This window comes from Fringilla coelebs (genome assembly GCF_963513975.1).
Source record: "Fringilla coelebs genome assembly, chromosome: 1".
Classification (NCBI taxonomy): Eukaryota; Metazoa; Chordata; class Aves; order Passeriformes; family Fringillidae; genus Fringilla; species Fringilla coelebs.
In genome coordinates, this window is record NC_140028.1 from 26,159,497 (window position 1) to 26,177,507 (window position 18,011).

Here is an 18,011-nt window from a genome sequence, read left to right on the forward strand (position 1 = left end):
ATAACTATTTTCAGTTAAGAGCAGCAGCATTCAACAATTGCACCAATTTTTCAAGTGTGCCTATCTACCAGGAGGAAAACCATAATTTTTTCCTCACTTTTCTACATATTTTTCAGATTTATCTATTCTCTGTTAAGGATAAAAGGGTGCAATGATAATAATGATAATAATGATGATGATGATAATAATAATAGTACATTAATCGAAAAAGCTTTAAAAAGAAAAAGGAAGGAAAAATAGATATGGAACATTTATATTTTTTTTCTTAGAAATCTTGCTTAGTATCAAGAATTTCTGCCCTTATCAGGATGCTTGCAGACAAATGGAATTATGGTAAGATAAAACCACTTACACAGATATGTGGTACATATGAGGAAGTGCAAAGCTGTGTGAATGAGTCTGGCTCTGAAATGAGTTTTTGACTCTGGGTCATTCATGCCATTCATTGACCTGGGCCCATTGTTAGCTCCTGTTCAACTTGGTGCCCACACAATATTCTTTTCTGCCAAGCTGTTTTGCAGCTGAGTGGGCCCCAGCACATACTGGTGCACAGAACCATAGAATCATAGAAGTGTTTGGGTTAGAACAGACCTCTAAAATCATTGAGTCCAACTGGTAACCCAGCACTGCCAAATCCCCCAAATACCTCCAGGGTGGTGACTCCCCCTCCCTGTGTCCATCACCCCATCCCTTAATCACCTTGTAAGTCCTGTAGTATATTTTATTCCCCCCAAGTCCAACAGATCAAGTACCACTTCTTCTGCTTACTTCAGGACATTATTTTGGCACAAACTCCAACATCTTGTGAATTCTTCTACATTTAATTTGATTCCATTTCCCACAGAAGCTGGGGCTTTTTTCTCCCCAGAAGGAGGACTTTGCATTTCTCCTTGCTGAACTTCATGAAGTTCCTGTCAGCTTATTTCCCTGTGGCTTTGTTAAACCCAACCATAATGGGAATATCCCAAGGGACCACACCAGCACAAATACCACGCCACCAGATAAGATGGCTTTTTCAACTCTTTACTATATGTAATTGCCTCATTTATTTTATTTCCTTCTCAACATCTGCTCCAATCATTCATCTCAGTATGACTCAGTGGAATTGAGAATTGAGGAATTCACACTTAAGCCTGAAGGAGGCCCCAGCTCCTTTTCTTTCCATGGTGGGGGAATGCAGAAAGCATCCAATTTCCACCCTGTGTTCTCAGTACCCAAATCACATCTATTGAAATATGCAAATATCTCAACAAGTTTTCAAAACTCTTCACTTATACAGTTTATAGCCATAAGACACAGCCTGGCTTCCTTCAAGCAGCTTTCTACATAAACTTGCTTCCTAAAATCAGCCTGAGGTCTGTTTTCCATTTGCAGGTACAGAGAGTGGCACTGGAATTGTAAGAAGGGGGTGCTTACTCAGTATTGTGTGTATCAATGGTGTGAAAAAGCTCATGCAGCTCTTCTCCACTCAGAACTCCATCAGCAAAGTAAGCTTTGAATTCATCAAAGGACAGTTTTCCATCATCTGAAACAATGAAGAAAAGGAAACTGACTTAATTCCATTCATGTTTTTTCTTGTTTACTTCATGCAGTAGAAGAGGAAAGTATTAAAGGCCTCTAGGTCTTTAGCTCAAATGTAGAAACTTGACATTTTAAATGCAAGGGTGATAATCAGCAAAGAAAGTAGAAAAAAGATTCACCTTTTCCTGTTATTTGGAAGAAATCTGAAAGATTAAATTGTACTTAAGTAATAATTTATCTAAATTGATTGAGCCTTTCCATGAAACATAAAGAATGTTTTAGAGCCCAACACTTCCCAACTTCTTTTGGGTTGCACTAAATATAAGTTCACATGTTTCTTTCTTTCCCTCTGTAACATGCTGAATCCCTCATAGGGCACAAAAAAACAACTTCAGAGGATAAGACTAAGATATTCTAAGCAGCTGACTAATCTACAGTGTATTGTGACTTAATTTTATAGTGGTGAAGAATCTATTATAAAGGCAGTATCTAATTCCTGTGACTACATGCTGTACTACAGCAGGCAGATTTGTATAGTAGAGCTAAGAAGTTTCTTTCTTCTTTTACTTCCTAATATTTCATAATTTGTCTGGAATATAGGTCTTCAGATATTGTGAAGAGGTTTCAAAATTGTACAAATTAAATGTCTGCTTCAACAAAACCATTTTGAAATGTTTAATATGAAAAGACAGAGTGTAGCTGGAGATGATCATCATTAGATAATCAAAATAAAATGTCAAGATCTTCAAGAGCCAGAAAGCAAGATGGCACAAAACTGCAATGATTACCTAGCTGAGAATCTTAATACATTTGCCATTTGACTCTGGTTACAGAGAAGGAATATCAAATATTGAGTGTGTTGAGCTGAGTGCTCTCACAGATATGCTTTCTTTGGCACTTACAGATACAAGCAATTGCTTAATCAAGCCACCTCTGCAGCTTCATCCTTTGCTGGGAAGGCTGATTTGCATTCAAGTTATACACATATTCAAGAATACTTGTGACTGAGAAAACTCACTGACTTCTGGCAACTTTCCTGAGATAAACATATGAGTTTACCCACAGAGCAGCCTGGGGTATGACACAAGGTACTAAACACGTCTGTTTGAGTCCTTCAGGTTCATTGGCTTTATCTCAATTCAGAAAATCACTGATCCACCAACAGACTGGTAATTTAGCAATTTTCTTTAATTTTTTGTCATCCAATAGCAGACATTGCCTTTTGGTTCATTGCTGTTTATTCTTAATAACATTCTGAATGTTATTGACATCGAGTGACAAATCACTGAGATTGTTTCTGGCAAAACACAAGGACTTTTAAACCAGTTTGGAACTTACAGACTTCACAGAGTTACTTTTACTAAAAAAAGCTCTGATTATCCAGGGCATTTCTCTGATTTTGTGTAGCTGTTTTGCCAGAGCAGCTGGGGAGGGCTTCACTGCCAGTGGGCATCCTTGTGCTTCCTCAGTGCTCAGATGAAGCTCAGACCCAATGCTGAACAAGTGCTCCCTGTGCTGTTAAACTGAAGATGCATTTGCCTAGACAGTTTGGTTTTTTTTCCCCAAGTGTCAAGAATAGCTTTTATTTTAAAAGCTGTGTCATGTGTCCTCAGCACCACTGCCCTGGGCACACCTCAGTGCTCTTGGAGTGCCCAGATTAATGCTGTCTGGTTCAAGTGTTGAGCAGAAACCTCTGTTAGAGATTCTTCAATCCTTGCCACTGGCAAAGTGACAGGGGAGGGATGAGTAATGAAATAAACTTCTCTGAAGCTATGCATCCATCAGGGAAATCAACCTTCAGCTCGATTTGCCTTGGCAATGTTATTTAAGAAGCTATTTTGCAAGACCTGCTTGCTTTTGTCTGTCTTCTCTGACATCTTTCAAAAGAAGGGCTTCTTAATAAACAGGCACAGTCACCTGTTCTCCTTTGTCTCCCAACTGGCAGAAAAGTAAATAAAATGAAAATATAAACAATAAAATGAATTTCCCCACATTGCAATTGCAAATTTAGGAACAGATTCACAAAGTGGTTTACAGGAGCCTTCCTCCAGGTTACAATTGCATTCTCACATTTATTTCAGGAACATTCACCTGTCTATTGAGTAGATGTTTTTCTGTCTAAAATATGCTCAAGGGATATCCTCCAGCCAGTCTGCTGCAGAAATCCTAATATTATCTTCAGGATATTCTTTAGAAAGCTGATGCCTTCAGTAGAGAACAGCATATCTGACAGAGGAAAATCACACACAGTCTCTGAGTTGAAAGGTGATTTCAGTGAGCTAAAAGGTATCAAAAGAATAATGGACAAGGGCACAGACATATTTGGAGCCCGTGTGCACAAAGATAATGGCAAATGGTGAGACTGCAGCGAGTGAAGGAAGTGATGTAGAGAAGAAGGATGTCTCACAGAGATGCCAGCAAATGCAGGAGGACAACTAAAACACTTCCACTGTCCCCTATTTTGGGCATCCTGTTAGGATTGTGAGCCTTTCTAAGCAGTTTAAAAATCTGTCTTTTCATAGCAGGATCTACATCAGATGGAGCTCATATGGCTGAACAGCAGCCCTAGGGCTTATGACACTTGGAGGAACCACATTGGCAATCAGAGGGGAAAACCACTCTTGGCTAAAGCTCATCCTGGGGTTCACGTTAGGAGGATGTGATTTGGATAGTTGAGCCCTCAGAGCTGTCTTGGCCCAATCAGACAGTGCCAAACCTATTGTTAGGGAGCCCCTGATGCTGGGAATAATGTGCTCTGACTCCATGATTCAGAACACTGAACAATTGCTTAATTAAAACTATACTATATTAGACTAATACTATATTAAAACTATACTATACTATACTATACTATACTATACTATACTATACTATACTATACTATACTATAGAAAAACTCGTGACAGTCTGAGACAGCCAGGACACAGCTTTGATCCAATTGGCCAAGGAATCAAAACAACCATCACTGGTGCCCAATAACCAAATCACTGTGGGTTAACAATCTCCATAACACATTCCACATGTGCAAAACAACAGGAGCAGTGAATAGACATAAGAATTGTTTTCTCTTCTTCTCTCTGTGCATCTCACTGCCTTCCCAGGAAAAATCCTTGGGAAATTGTGCCTGCTGCTCTCTGTGAAGAGAGCTGTGGCCACACCAAACCTGCTTCCAGGCTGGCAGCATGCACACTACCAGGGCAGTGGGGTTGTTTATAAGCACAGATCAATAAGAACAGATCTCTGCCCCTGTAGGCCAACAATCAGCAAAGGAAGAAGAGATAACAAGTGATATTAATAAATGGAAAAACTCCCCATGGCAGAAAGTATTTATTCACCAGGAAGGTACAACAGGGGCTAAGAAATGACTCAAAATGCTCAAAGTCACTTCTGCCTTGGGATAGCCAAGGGCCAAAACACAGACCCATTCAGGCCCTCACAATTCCCAGTGGGAGCTCAGTTTCTCTTGTGGGTGTTGTGACAACCCTTTATGGATTTTTGAACCTAAAGCCTTCAAGTGTTTCATGTGAGCCACTGACAGTCCACACTTGCTGTAAAAGGTTTGGAACAGATCACTTGAGTGCTGTAAGATATTGCCCTATGCACAGAGAAAACAAGGCAGTGTGGGGGGCACGGCACAACAGACATAGATGGACTGAACCAGATGTAAAAAGATGAAACCCAGGTGGTTTATTGACATATGGCACACAGGTTGGGATCAGACCAAGAAAGATCTGCCAAAATAACAAATTTCAGTGTGCCAAGGCGAGCATCATTCTAATAAAATCCACTAGGTCCCAGGCATAAGGGGGCTGGATCAGAAAAAGCACAGACATAGATGAAGATTTAAAGAGTCTGGGCAAATGCACTAAGCTTTTACTGACTCTGATCTGTACTTCATGGTGATAAAATCAGAAATAAGGATTTTGAACCATTATTCCATCTGTTATGCTGGAAAAGCTACACACAAGAAACCAAGGGATTCCAAGGCTAGCAGGGTGAGGGTTTAGGTTATTTCTACAAAAATGGTTTTGGGATCTGTAGCACAGAGTCCAGCCCAGCAGCACTTGAAGGACCCAGGGGGTTGGATGGGAAATCCCACCCCAGGCTGAGCTTGGTCTCTGGAACAGGATGCAGGATAATGTCTGCAGTGGATCCAGATGGTCAGGAAGCAAACAGCAGCATGGTGAGAGTTCATGGGATGTACTGCTAGGGTTTTGCCTTACTAATCCATTCACTGAGTAACTTGGGAGCTTAAATCAGGGATGCTACAGTTCAGAGAATTTCTGTCCTCTGGTTTCTGTTTATAAAATGTGCTCTGCAAAGTCATTCAGTAAATCTGCAGCTCAAACATGGCCAGTTTGGGCCACCCAGACCTGGCTCTTCCGGGTACCATGGTGCATCGAGCTTCCCCAAGGGATTCCTGAACATTGCTGTTTTCCTCCAGGGAGGTCACACAAGAGATGGGTCACCCTGTCATGCTGTGACCTCTCTGGCCAGACCATATGGAGGGGAGAGCCTGTGCAATGATGCAGCTGCCACTGAGCAGAGCTTCTGGGGCAGTCTCTGGGCTGGCTGAAGACCTCAGAGATGACAGGATGTTATAGCCACAGGTCAGGAGATACTGGCCTAGATAAAAAATGCTGAAATCAAGGACTTGGCATTCTTTGCTTTAGTATAACTCCAAAACTTTTCTTGGAAAAAAGTTTAACCCACTAAGTGGCAATCTTGAGAGCCTGCAGGCCAACTCTGACAGTTCACTTTAGGGGAGATTCCAGAGATCCCTTTCCCAAGGTGCTTTCTCTGCCCCTCAGAGGCATATTCCCTTAATCCTCAGCATGGTATAAACTAGCATTCTGGTAAACAAGCTAGAGCCAGTGAGAGGTCACAGTCTGAGAACTGCTGCAGTGAGGCAGCTTTCCCCTTACCAGAGCTCACCTACGGACACATGAGCTGACACAGGTGGTAGAAGACTCGCCTGAAAAGTCAGTGTATATTCTGAAATGGCACTGTCAATAAAGAATGAATAGGAAAACACCTATTCTGATCTCTGCAAAACTGATTCTGGAGTCGGCATTGCAAGATTTCCTCCTGATGATCATAGAGGTGCACTTCAGAGGCATTTTGGTCATTTTCTGGAAATCTTGTTGGTCACCCAAAAGCCTATGCTCTGTGACTCAATCCCTTTGGCCACTGACACCAGTGAAAGGGACAGGGTGCTACTGCTGCACTTGCCTTATTTTAAGGAATCCTTTATTTATGACTCACAGTTTTTGTTACACCAGTGTTAGCAAGGTTTTAGAGCTGGGCTGAAATCCTCAGATTATTGTAATCAATATGCTGCATATATAATCACAGTATTTTATACAGTTTCAGAATTCTACATTTGAAAGTCTGGTGTGCCTGTGTATCATGAACATCAGGGTTACTGAATATGACAGAATTAAAAAAATAGTCTCATCTAACTATTTTTCATTTTATAGATCCTAGTTCAAATACATTTAAAAAGATTTTTTTTTGGGGGGGGGAAGCTTTCAGTGAGTGCTTGTTTGAAATGTCAGAGAAAAAACAGACATAAATGCAGTGATTCTGACATTAATAAGACTCTGTTGCAAGTCTGCTAGTTGTTTGATATTCAGTTTTGTCAATCTATGGAACTTTAGTCTTCCTTTGTTTAGTCAGTTTTTAAAATTTCCCCTCATTTGTTTGCAGTCATTCCTGACTGCCTGAAGCATTCTGTTTGCCGTGTTCCTTATGGTTCAGGCTTTTTGGGTTTTTACTAAAATGTCTGCTTCTGTAGCAGATATTACCAATGATGTGTTCAAATATCTTCCTCTCAGGAGCTTTAAGAATGTTTGAAGTATAATTTTACTCAGTGCTTTTTCTTAACAGCTGACTTGTACCTGCAAATCAATGAAAGCATCTATATACAAGCCTTCTTTTCCAAACCTGTCATTTTAGAGTTGCCATCCTTAGGGCTTAGAGGCATCCAGAAGCTTGGGGGAAGGAGCTGTTAAGTTTGGAACAAGGCCATAATCAAATACCAATTTGAATTTTGTGGAGGAGAGAGACAGCTGAGAGCAACTCCTCCTGGGGGACAGGAGTCACTCCCTCCAGGTTTGACTGGGGGGACACTGAAAAGTGCTAAGGGGAGTCTCAAACACCACAGCATGCCATGTTTCCAGAGCAGCAGAGGAGATCCAGAGCTGGAGAGGACAGACAGACTCTGGTAAAAGGCAAAGGCAGTGGTCCTCTATCCCAGAGGGATGGGAAGAGAAATTACCCCCACCACAATGCCAGCAAAGGCAGGGCACTTTTCTCTAGTTATTTTGTGGTGCTCCTTGCCTTTGGTGTGTGTTGAACCATCAGTGTCAAGGCACCTTCCCCTTGTTACTCCTGCAAGATCAAGGGTTGCATTCTCAGTAATAATCATCTTTTTTTTTTTTCCATCTATTTTGACAGTCAGCCTGTTTGTGATTGGACTTCTGCAATGTAGTCTGTATTTGAAATTCCATTCCTGTCCTAAGAGGAGGGAGTTCTGGCAGGAGGCAATTCTAATTGGGCACGACACAGCTGCATGGCCAGAAGAGGCCCCTGGGTGACATTCACCAAGAACTGGCATCATTTCACTTGACTGCAGGTCTCTGCAAGGCAGATGGGGTGCCCCACGTCCCTCCTGGCATATCAGGGGACAAGAGAGACACCTCATGCAGACTAGCACATGCAGGTGCTGCATTCACACGTGGGTGAGGCAACCACTGTCTCCTGTGAGATGAGGAAAGCAAAGTTTTTTTGGGGGGGGTTAGAAAAGATTGCATTTGTTCCAGTTTCCCATTTTTTCTTGACTCCCTCCCTTGCAGGCTAGGGACAAGATTTTACTTTTCGGGAGGAATTTAATGAATTTGATTTTATTTTTAATGGCAAAAGAATTTAAACAAACACTGACATTTTTTCCAAATTAGTTCTGTGTGAAATCCACATGCTTTCCTTTGAGCATATAAAGAAGTAAAAGTAAAGTAAACCTGACCAAAATTTCATTTTGACATACAGATCTGAAACGTCTCCTTTCCAAAAAGGTCAATGTGCAGCATCTCACCTTTATGAAATTGCTTTTTTCCCCCTCAGGATTTTCTGTTGCTTCTGTCAATATTATGAACCATATAGTTCTTTTAAAATCTTTCCCTGTGCCTTGTTCTCCTTTTAAAAAAATCATATGACCTTTTCATTTATGGGAGATATATGGCTTGGCTCTACAAAAAGCAGAGCTGCACAGCCATGAAATAAGAACTACAGATAGAGTTTATGAAGCTGATCCTCTCATGGAATATCTGCACAGCTGGTATTTCCAGAAGTAGGACAGTGACAGAATGATATAAGTACCTGGGCTGGCAAAGAAAGAAGCCATTTGTATGACTTCATTCCCATGGCTGTTTGCTAAAGGACTTTCTTAACTGAGCACAGATGCCATAAGTTATTGTAGCATTTTTGAGTACCGGCAGTTCAGTGGAATTTCTTGGCTCTTTTGATCTCTCATTTTATACTGCCTTTGCAAGAATATTTGTCTTTCCTTGCTGTGGAAGGCTTACCTGAATTCCCACAGTGTCGCCCTGATTTTTTAAGATTTTCTAAGCCTTCTGATGTTGACATTCTTCTAGAGAACTTTCTCACACACTTTCTGCAAATAGCACATTGTTTTGCATTCTTTTATGGAAGAGAACTTTGATGGACTGTTGGTTTGTCCAGTGTCATTGGAGAGGTGGCACTGTCACCCTCCAATCCACTGTCACTTTTGGAAAACTATAAATGTTGGAGTCAGAAAATAAACTCCCCCTTTATGCTCCTCACCTTGAGAGCAGCGGTGTGCGCCTGTGTTCTTTCGTGTTCCACAGCGACACCACAGTCCAAATATTCATAGTAAAAATGCTTATACAATACTCTTACTTATCAGCTCCATCCATTTTTCTTAATATATCTTTTTCCTTGCTGTCTAGCAAGAATCTAGTAAAATTTTTGATGATATTTTCTCTGAAGGTATTTTAATCTCCCTAAGTGAACAAATACAGCAGAGAAGGTTCTATTTAAAGTGTATGGGAGAATTTAACAGGGCTGTGTCATGGACAGCAATGTAGTATTTGTTACTGAAAGCCAATAGTTGATTTCCTGTAGCACAGAAAGGTGACACTGAAAGTGTAAGTAGACCGGTCATTAACCAAAACTAATAATTTATGGTGACAACAGTGCGAGCATTTTCAGTAAGGGGTCACATATCCAATAACCTTTCTGAAAATGTACTTAACTCCACAGCCTTGAAACAAATCTCCCTACCAATGTGGCACAAGCCTGTGCATTGCTAGATTAGCAAAGTGGAAGTCCCATGGGCAATGATCAGCGCAATTAAGGCCTAAAAGCTGAAATAATTTCAAGTTCATGGAATTAAATTAATAGAACTGAAGTGACTGAACTTAGACATTTTTCTGCCAATAATATGTTGTAAAGAAACCTATACAGGTAGGAATACCAGTGTCTCTTCCTACTGACACACTGAACAAATACAAAACCAAGTTGATTTCTGGATGTAGCCTATGGTGGTTTTTAAAAGATAAGATGGAGCTTCTAGCAAGTATTTCAAACCTTCCTGAGTCAGTGTCACTAGAAAACACCCGCATGTACCCAAAGTGCAAATCAAACACAAATGTCAAATTGTGAAAGCATAAGATATGTCCTTAAAGAAGGGAAGATCAGATCACATAATACATGGCACTGAATCTGCAGGAAACATAAAATGACATGAGGGATGTCTGATTTTTCTGTTAGGATGTTTAAAACATGACTTAAAATGCTGAATTAATGATGGATTCTTTTTTCCAAAGGAAAGGGGCAGGACATGCAAGAAATCTTACCATTCTTGTCTGCTCTTCTTAATATCTAAACAAAAAGAGAGACAGAACAGAGTCAATTTTTTCTTTTGTATGGGTTAATAACAATGTTCTTCTTAGAACATAGTTAGGCTTTTAGGTTAATAACAATGTATCTTCTTACATATTTATAGTTTGGGCTCTACATCGCATTTTCCCAAAACTGAATAAAATTTTAAAATCCTTAATATGACTTCACCCTTTCCTCAGAGTACTGCTTTTTCTAACTCCTCCCTTGCACTGAAAACCAAGACCATAACAAGAACCAGCTTTATTTTCTAGTTTGTCTATGGATTACAAGGATGATGTTCAGGCACAAAACCTGATGCCATATGGCTACCATGACACTGGATTCAGGTTTGAGAGAAGTGGCTTCAAGAAGCAGAGCAAGAATGATGGCTGGGAGGATGTGCTGAGCATCTGAGATGCTGAGCAAGGTTTGTGTGGGTGGAGGAAGCAAAGGGGTAGGTCAGGAGAGGAGCTGGGTGGCACAAAGAGATCAGACTTGGTGTCACTGCAAGGGGAAATCATCCAGGAAATGCTGCCACAAGTGCAGGCAAGGCAAGAAAGCAGATTTTCCAAATGCAGTTTCTATTGCTGCGGCAAATATCAGTGAAGTGTTTCAAAATGGTCACATATTTTTTGAGACCTGATAGCAATGGAAACATTCTCTGGCTTATTAAAATATTAGTAGCATTTAAACAGCTTCTCCAGCACATGCCACGACTGCTCGGCTCCTAGAAGTGAAACCAGACAAGATGGATCCAAGTGCCAAGCTCTCCTGGAGCACCTTCATGATTGTTTTGTGTAGGTGAGGTTGGCAGGGAACCAACAGAGTCGTGACCCACATGCTTCACAGATGGTCCAATTTGCATTGGACCAAATTAACAGCACATAAAATATGAAATATACTTAGTAAGATGCCATTTTCCCTCCCTATTTATCCAGATAAGTCATACACTAAATTTTCAGTGTAAGGATTGGACTTTGGAAGGGATGTAGCAGTGGAGTTTCAATCAAATAGAAATGACCCGTAACAATAGGTCAAGAGTGGCAAAAGTTTCTGCATAAGTAATTTTAAAAATTGATTTAAAATCAATTATTTTATGTATTTATTATTTTTATAATTATTATTTAAAGTTTATATTAATTTGTCGTAATTAATTAACCCCCCTGCCCCCAGCCTTAAGGAAGTATTAAAGTCCTTTAGACACTTGAGAGGGAGTTTTACAGAAGACCACAGAGGAGGTTGTTTTAGCAATCATACATCACTCTCATTAGGTCTCTCTCTGGAGAGAGATTATTTATAAGAACATTTAGTTACAGGACAATGGGGAATGAGTTCAAATGGAAAGAGAATAGGTTTAGGTTAGATGTTAGGAAAAAAATCTTTAGTGTATGGGTGCTGAGGCACTGGTAGGGGTGGCCAGGGAGGTTGTGGATGGCAGGGTCTGAGGCCAGGCTGGAGGAAGCTCTGAGCGACCTGGTCCAGTGGAAGGTGTCCCTGCCAATGGCAGGGGTTTAGACCTGGATAATTTTTAAGATCCTTTCCAACCCATGCCATTTTATGATTCTATAATTCTATTCCCCAGGGGGATCAGGACTTCAGTGCCTGCCCTTTCTGTGCAGCCTTACAACAAACCTCTTGCTGCCTGGTCCAATTTAAATGTGTTTATATGGGTGGGGGTACTTCACTGAGGAGTAATCACACAATTACACACCCCCAAAATCTAAAATTGATGTGACATGAACGAACTCTCACAGCAGGAGGGCCCCCAGGGCTCAGTCCCTGCTCTGAAGCAGGCATGGCTTAGATTTAAGGTTTTCCTCCAGATATAAGAGGAAAATCCCAGAAACAGCCTCCTCCTATTTGTGGGTTTGTGAAAGGTATCTGCTTTCCTATAAATACAAACCTGACGCTGGTTTAAGAAAATGCTGAAAATGAAACAATTTTATTTTGAAATATCTTTTCTACTTTAGTGAAACCAAAAGTTTTCAGTTTATCATATAATCTGACCATGTGCCATTTCCTAACCCAGTGTGCTGAGTTAAATTGGGGAGTTGGCTGCATTTAATGTTTTTTAACTCTTTCCTGGCAACTTAGATTTCTCTTCTGTTTTTGTGATGTATGACTGTAATTCTCCCATTTCTTTTACAAGTGGTATCTCTGAGGAAAAAAAAAAGAAAAAAAATCAAAAAAACCTGCATTATTAATGTGCACTTGAATTGAAATGAAAATTGAATTTAATTGAAAAGTCAATAACAAGTCTTATTTAAACAATTTTCTGTGGAGGCTAGAGAAATCAGGAGATGAGCAGGTGAGGTTTGCTTGAAATAATTTGGGCAAAGTTTGGGGAAGCTGAAGTGGGCATATGAGAGAAAACATCTAGATAAAGAGTCCTTTAATACAGGCAATGCCATTTGCAGCTGATATTGCGGAATAATGCCAATACAAGAGCTGGTCTGAAGCGGATCAGAGTTGGTGGTAGAGTTGGTCTCAAGATTTGTAGGTCTCACCAGGGTTTGGGAATACTTTGAAGATCTTTGGCTGGGAGTTTGCCTTTTACCAGGGTTTGCCTTGGAACACAGAACTGCTCTGTGCTGCACAAATTCAGACAAAAAGACTTTACAGCTGCACCTTGCAAGATGCTGAGCCATTGGTGACAGCCTAGCACAGCACCTCTCAGGGGCTGCACGGCCAGATGCTCATCAGGGCAACACCCTGGGCTCACCCTCAAAGGGCTGAGGGGCTCAGGATTCTCTGCACATTGACCTTGGGCACCTCAAATTCATCAGAGTCTAAAGGCATGGGAAGAACCTGCATGGTTAGTGAAAAAACCCCAAAAACTTTTATAGGGTGAGAAACTAGTGAAAAGCGCCCTCCTGCACCCCTCCCCCCCGCCCCAATAAAAACAATAAAATTTGAAGCAACTCATTTAGAAAGGTGACAGTTTAGACTATTTTTACTTATTTAGAATGGTGACAGAACCTTTTCTAGCCACCCCCAAACGCTAACCTGCTCTCCTCACACATGCAGCCATTAGAAGCAAAAGGGGAAGGGGAAGGGGGAAAGGGGAAAGGGAAAAGGGAAAGGGAAAAGGGAAAGGGGAAGGGAAAGGGGAAGGGGGGAAGATTCACAGGCTCACTGGGCTTCACCTGCTTCCACCGAAGGAGGGGGGTAACAGAACAAGAAAAAAAAAACAAGGGGGCAGGCGGGGAGAAAAAAAGAGAAAAAAAGACAAGAGAAAAAGGCAAAACAGAGCAAACCAGGTGCCCCCTCCCCAGACACTCGCAGGTGCCCCGAGCGAAGGATGGTTCCCGTGCCCGTACTCACATCGCGGAAGATGCGCAGCCCCGCTCCGCGCTCCGCCGCCATCCGCCCGCCTCAGCCGCCGCAGCGCCCGCAGCCCCGCCCGGGGCCGGGCCCGGGGTCCCTGCGGGCCGAGCCGCCCGCCCGCCCCGCCCGGCCCGGGCAGCCGCCCCAGCGAGGGCAGCACGGGGCTCTGGCCGCTCCCCGCCCGTGCGGGGCTCACGCCCTGTTGCATCCTTAGGGCGGGCTCCGGCCGCACCTGCCTTGGCTCCGTTAGGGAAACTTGGGTCTTGCGGTCTGTCAGGCGCCGTCTGCGCCGTCGTTTTGGCTGCCTGCCCCTTCGGCACAGTCGCTTTAGGAAGGGCTTTCTCAGGAAAGCAGGAGAGCCCGTTCCCAAGATGAAGTCCCGGCAGTGCCGGGGGGACGGGCGGCTCTCTCTGTGTTCCACACTGCGCTGCGGGCACCGCCAACAGCTGCGCTCCGCAAAAGCGCCGGGGCTTGGTAATAAGATGATGCTTGAATATAATAAATATATCCCTCAAAGCGGCCCGGCCAAAAACCAGGGGCGGCAGGGACGTGGAGCGCTGGTGCTCCTGCGAGGAAGCCAGCGGGGAGCGGTGGGATGGGGCAGGAGCGGGCTCGGCGGGGTGAGGGCCGAGGGGAAGAGGGTCCGGGGCAGGGAGAGGACAGCAGCTCTGAGAGAGCTCCCTCCGAGCTATTTCACTGCCCAGCAAGGAGTTCTGGCACGGACGTGGTGTAACAGGGGCTGTGACTCCGTGCTCCCACCACACACCACGAGCAGACGGCATTGCGATTTTACATCGTGTGTTACAACAGACGATATACTGCAGTTAGTGATTACTATATCAATACTATGCTTCTTAACCAATACTAGAGTGAAACTTTTGTTTCAAAACACCTGCATGGATGAAGAGCCTCGGCCGTGGTGTAACTTGAAAGTTTCTGCTTCTCTCACTTCCCTTTCCACATTTCAGAGGAATACCTGAGAGATGGAAGAGAGAATTGTCCTATTGGAAAGACAAGGCATTTCACATGGTGAGCAATTTTTATCTCAATTCATAAAGATGGCTTTAAAAAAGAGATGGAAAGATCATTTCAGGCTATTTTTGCTTTTTAATAATGCTGAAAGGCTTTTATTTAATCTGATTTTTATGATGGAAATATGGGAATATATTTTTTTCCAGAGAGAGGAAAGAAAAAGAGATACCAAAGGTAGTCTCAAGAGCCAGGGGGGTGAGTAGAAATAAGAACAAGTTTCTTTAGACTACAGAGAGGCTTGGTTTTGTTAGCTTTTATAGCAACAACATAAATAATTTACATATTTAACTTTTTTGACTAACTTCTGTCTTGGTATAAAAAGACCTATGATGAAGACCCAGTATCTTTCCTTTTTGATTAGCCTTAACATTCACCAAGAATATTTTGTTTGTCCAAAGAAGTTTTCCTTCAAAGTGGTAAGAAAAAGTATCGTGCCATCTTGATATTTTTATGGTAAAAATTAAAACATAAGAATCAAAAATGTCTCATAGGACTTTTATTACATAAGAAAGTTGTGAGTAGAGTAAATATGAAACTTACTGATGATAATTTCTTTACTGCTTTAAAACTACCTGAAGCAATATATCAATTTTAATGCCACAAGCAGAGCTCTGAATTTTACTCAGTTTCATATTCATTCAATGATCTCCCTCTGTCTCTGAACAAGAAGACGTGAGGAGAGGGGAATGCTGCTGTGGTGCCCTGTGATGTGGGAGTATAGGTACTGCCTCACTGGGAGGATGATGGCTTTGTCACCTGCCCAGGTGAGGTTAGCAAAGGTCAGCAATCAGTGACGTGCTCCCCTCTGCAGCCACAGACCTGTGCTGCTCACCTGCTATTATAAGAAAGAAAAGTTGTTTTCTGTGTGTCTGAGGATAAAACCTAAAAGAACCTGTTTTTTTCTTGCTGTGTGTCAAATAATTAAATTTTGTTTAGAAACCAGGTACTTTACTAGCATCTTTGCTCATGTGAAATGAATTGGTCAGGCAGTGTGTAATGATTTTGCCCTTTAATCTGGGAAAAACAAACAAATTAAAGCTGGCAGCAAGAGCTACCTTCCACTTACTGTGCAGTGGACTGTGATGTACAACAGGCATCAGTGCTAAGATAGATAAACAGCAAAACTTCCTTTTTACTGAGGAAATGCAAGCTGTCCAAGTGTCTCATCAAGTTACTAAACCCCTCCATGATTCCACACTCTATGTGTGTGGCCTCAAACTGACAGGAAAAACACTTTGTAATGCTTATGCCACAAGATAACCTTTCCAGCAGAAGAACAGTACCATTTGCACTTGGCTAAGGGAATGGATCTGCTCTATGGTCTTTTTTCTTCCCTGCAGGAGCTGACTGGTATGTATCCAAAGGGCTGAGTCAGTATTATACAGAGTCCCCCTTCAGCCTTCAAAACCTGTTGTTTTGTCATGGTTTGACCATCTGGTCTGGTACTCTGTAGGCCAACTCCAAACCAGCCTCTGGTTTGGGTACTCAAATGCTGCCCCTGTAGTTGCTCCCTCATAACTTTTTTGGTCATAAAGTAAAAACAGAGAAAATTCAAATTTAGTATGTTTGTTGCCACAGGGCAGAAACAGAGGAAGCAAGAGGCCACCTTTCTTTTCCTTCCCTTTGTGTCTCACACACAGACTAATCTGACCCAAGGCAGGACCCAGTATCTTTGCAGCTCGGTGCTCCTAGGAATTGGGCTCTGATGACAAAAAAGTAAGTCCTCCTCTATAACATATGATAACTGTGCCAGTGACAGCAAGGGTGGATGTACAGAATCCCAGAAGGAATGTTGGTGTGCCTGGAAAACCATTAGGTCAGGCACCTATACAGGAGTGTGTGGCCAGGTATAGTTCGTCAGATGAAAATCATCTCAAGGTTCCCAGCTCTGGCAGGTCACTTTACCCTCATTGTGATCCCTCCTGGGACAAGGCCTGGGTCTGTTCCCATGGCTTTCCTCCTTTCCCTCTGCTCCCATGTCCACTTGGTGGTGCAAAGGAAAACCAGACAAAGGCAGTGCTGAAGCCACAGGGCAGTTCAATGGCAAGGCAGTGCAGACAACAGAACACCATCGTGTGAGCCTGAATGCAGTCTGCATGGATTGGAGCTCTCCTAAACCACCAGGAGAATAAACATAATGTAAAGCTTTTGTGAGAAACTGATATGTTAGAGGTTAATGCCTCAAAACAATCAGCCATTTGTGGAGGCCTTACTGAGCAGGGTGCCTTGCTGAGGCAGGGTTTGCACCCCTGGCCAAGGGGGAGGAGGGAGGGTAAAGGGGCACCCAGCAGCAACTGTGGCTCGTGAGAGAAAAAGCCTGCTGTGAGAATGGATGGATAAGGCAGATATTTACTCATCAGATCTAAGAAAAAAATTAAGGAGAGGATCAAAGCATAAGGGTCGGAAGCAAAACAATGTGAAAGCTCAGTGAAAAAATTGTACTTTTATCCTTTGCATTTGCAACATTCCCACAAAAAAAAAAAAAAAGGTAGAAGAAAACTGCTATTTTTAGTCTGCAGCTAAAATGATTTCATAATATCCTTGTTCTGGCCAGGACAGGGTTAAGTTTTTGCAGTAGCTGGGAGGAGGCATGGCTAGGGCACTGAGGTTTTTCTGAACCACCTCCTGTCATTGCTGGGGGCAGGGGAAAGTGACACTTTTTCAGGGAGAAGGGATTCCTTCATATCGAGAAAACATAGTGTTTTCTATTACTGGAGCTTTTTCCCCTATGTGAGTTGTTTCTTTTCTTGTAACCTCTGTCATTTGTATTGTTGCTGTTATTGCTCATTTTCTTATTTATTTTTCCAGTAAATTGTTCTTACCTTAACCCACTTTGCCTTTAGTGCCTCCAATTCTCAATGCCATCCCAGTGAATCAGGGAGGGGAAGGGAGGAAGGGCAAAGGGGAGTGGGTGTGTAGCTTTGGAGAGTCTTGGAGGGGACAGTGAATTGGAAGTACTGTTTCTAAACCATGACAGATACCAATCCAAACCCAAAGAAGCTCAGTTCACAGTGCTTGTCAGGCTCAGGTATAAGCAATGGTCCTGAGCAGTCCATCCATCCCTGCTCTGTTCCCCCTAAGTGGGGGAATCATAAGGTTATTTGTATTGCAAAGCTTTAGTCACTCACTGTTTATCAAGCCTGGAAGAACAGTTTCCCACGCAGCTGAAGATGGGGAATGAGGTTCCCACAAAGAGCTAATTCCAGTCT

General features: G+C 42.5%; 1 protein-coding gene across 1 annotated transcript in view; it reads right to left on the minus strand.

Moving 5' to 3' along the window:
* The window catches only part of NECAB1 (N-terminal EF-hand calcium binding protein 1), a gene marked incomplete at its 3' end in the record, with an annotated part of 51,864 nt that extends 37,957 nt beyond the window's left edge, over positions 1-13,907 (minus strand). The window contains exons 1-3 of the mRNA XM_084216704.1: positions 13,768-13,907; positions 10,419-10,443; positions 1,417-1,525 (exon numbers count right to left, since the gene is read on the minus strand). Coding sequence (XP_084072830.1) covers positions 1,417-1,525; positions 10,419-10,443; positions 13,768-13,809 — 176 coding nt within the window. The 5' untranslated portion in view covers positions 13,810-13,907. The remainder of the gene's footprint in view (positions 1-1,416; positions 1,526-10,418; positions 10,444-13,767) is intronic.
* Positions 13,908-18,011: the final 4,104 nt, after the last annotated feature.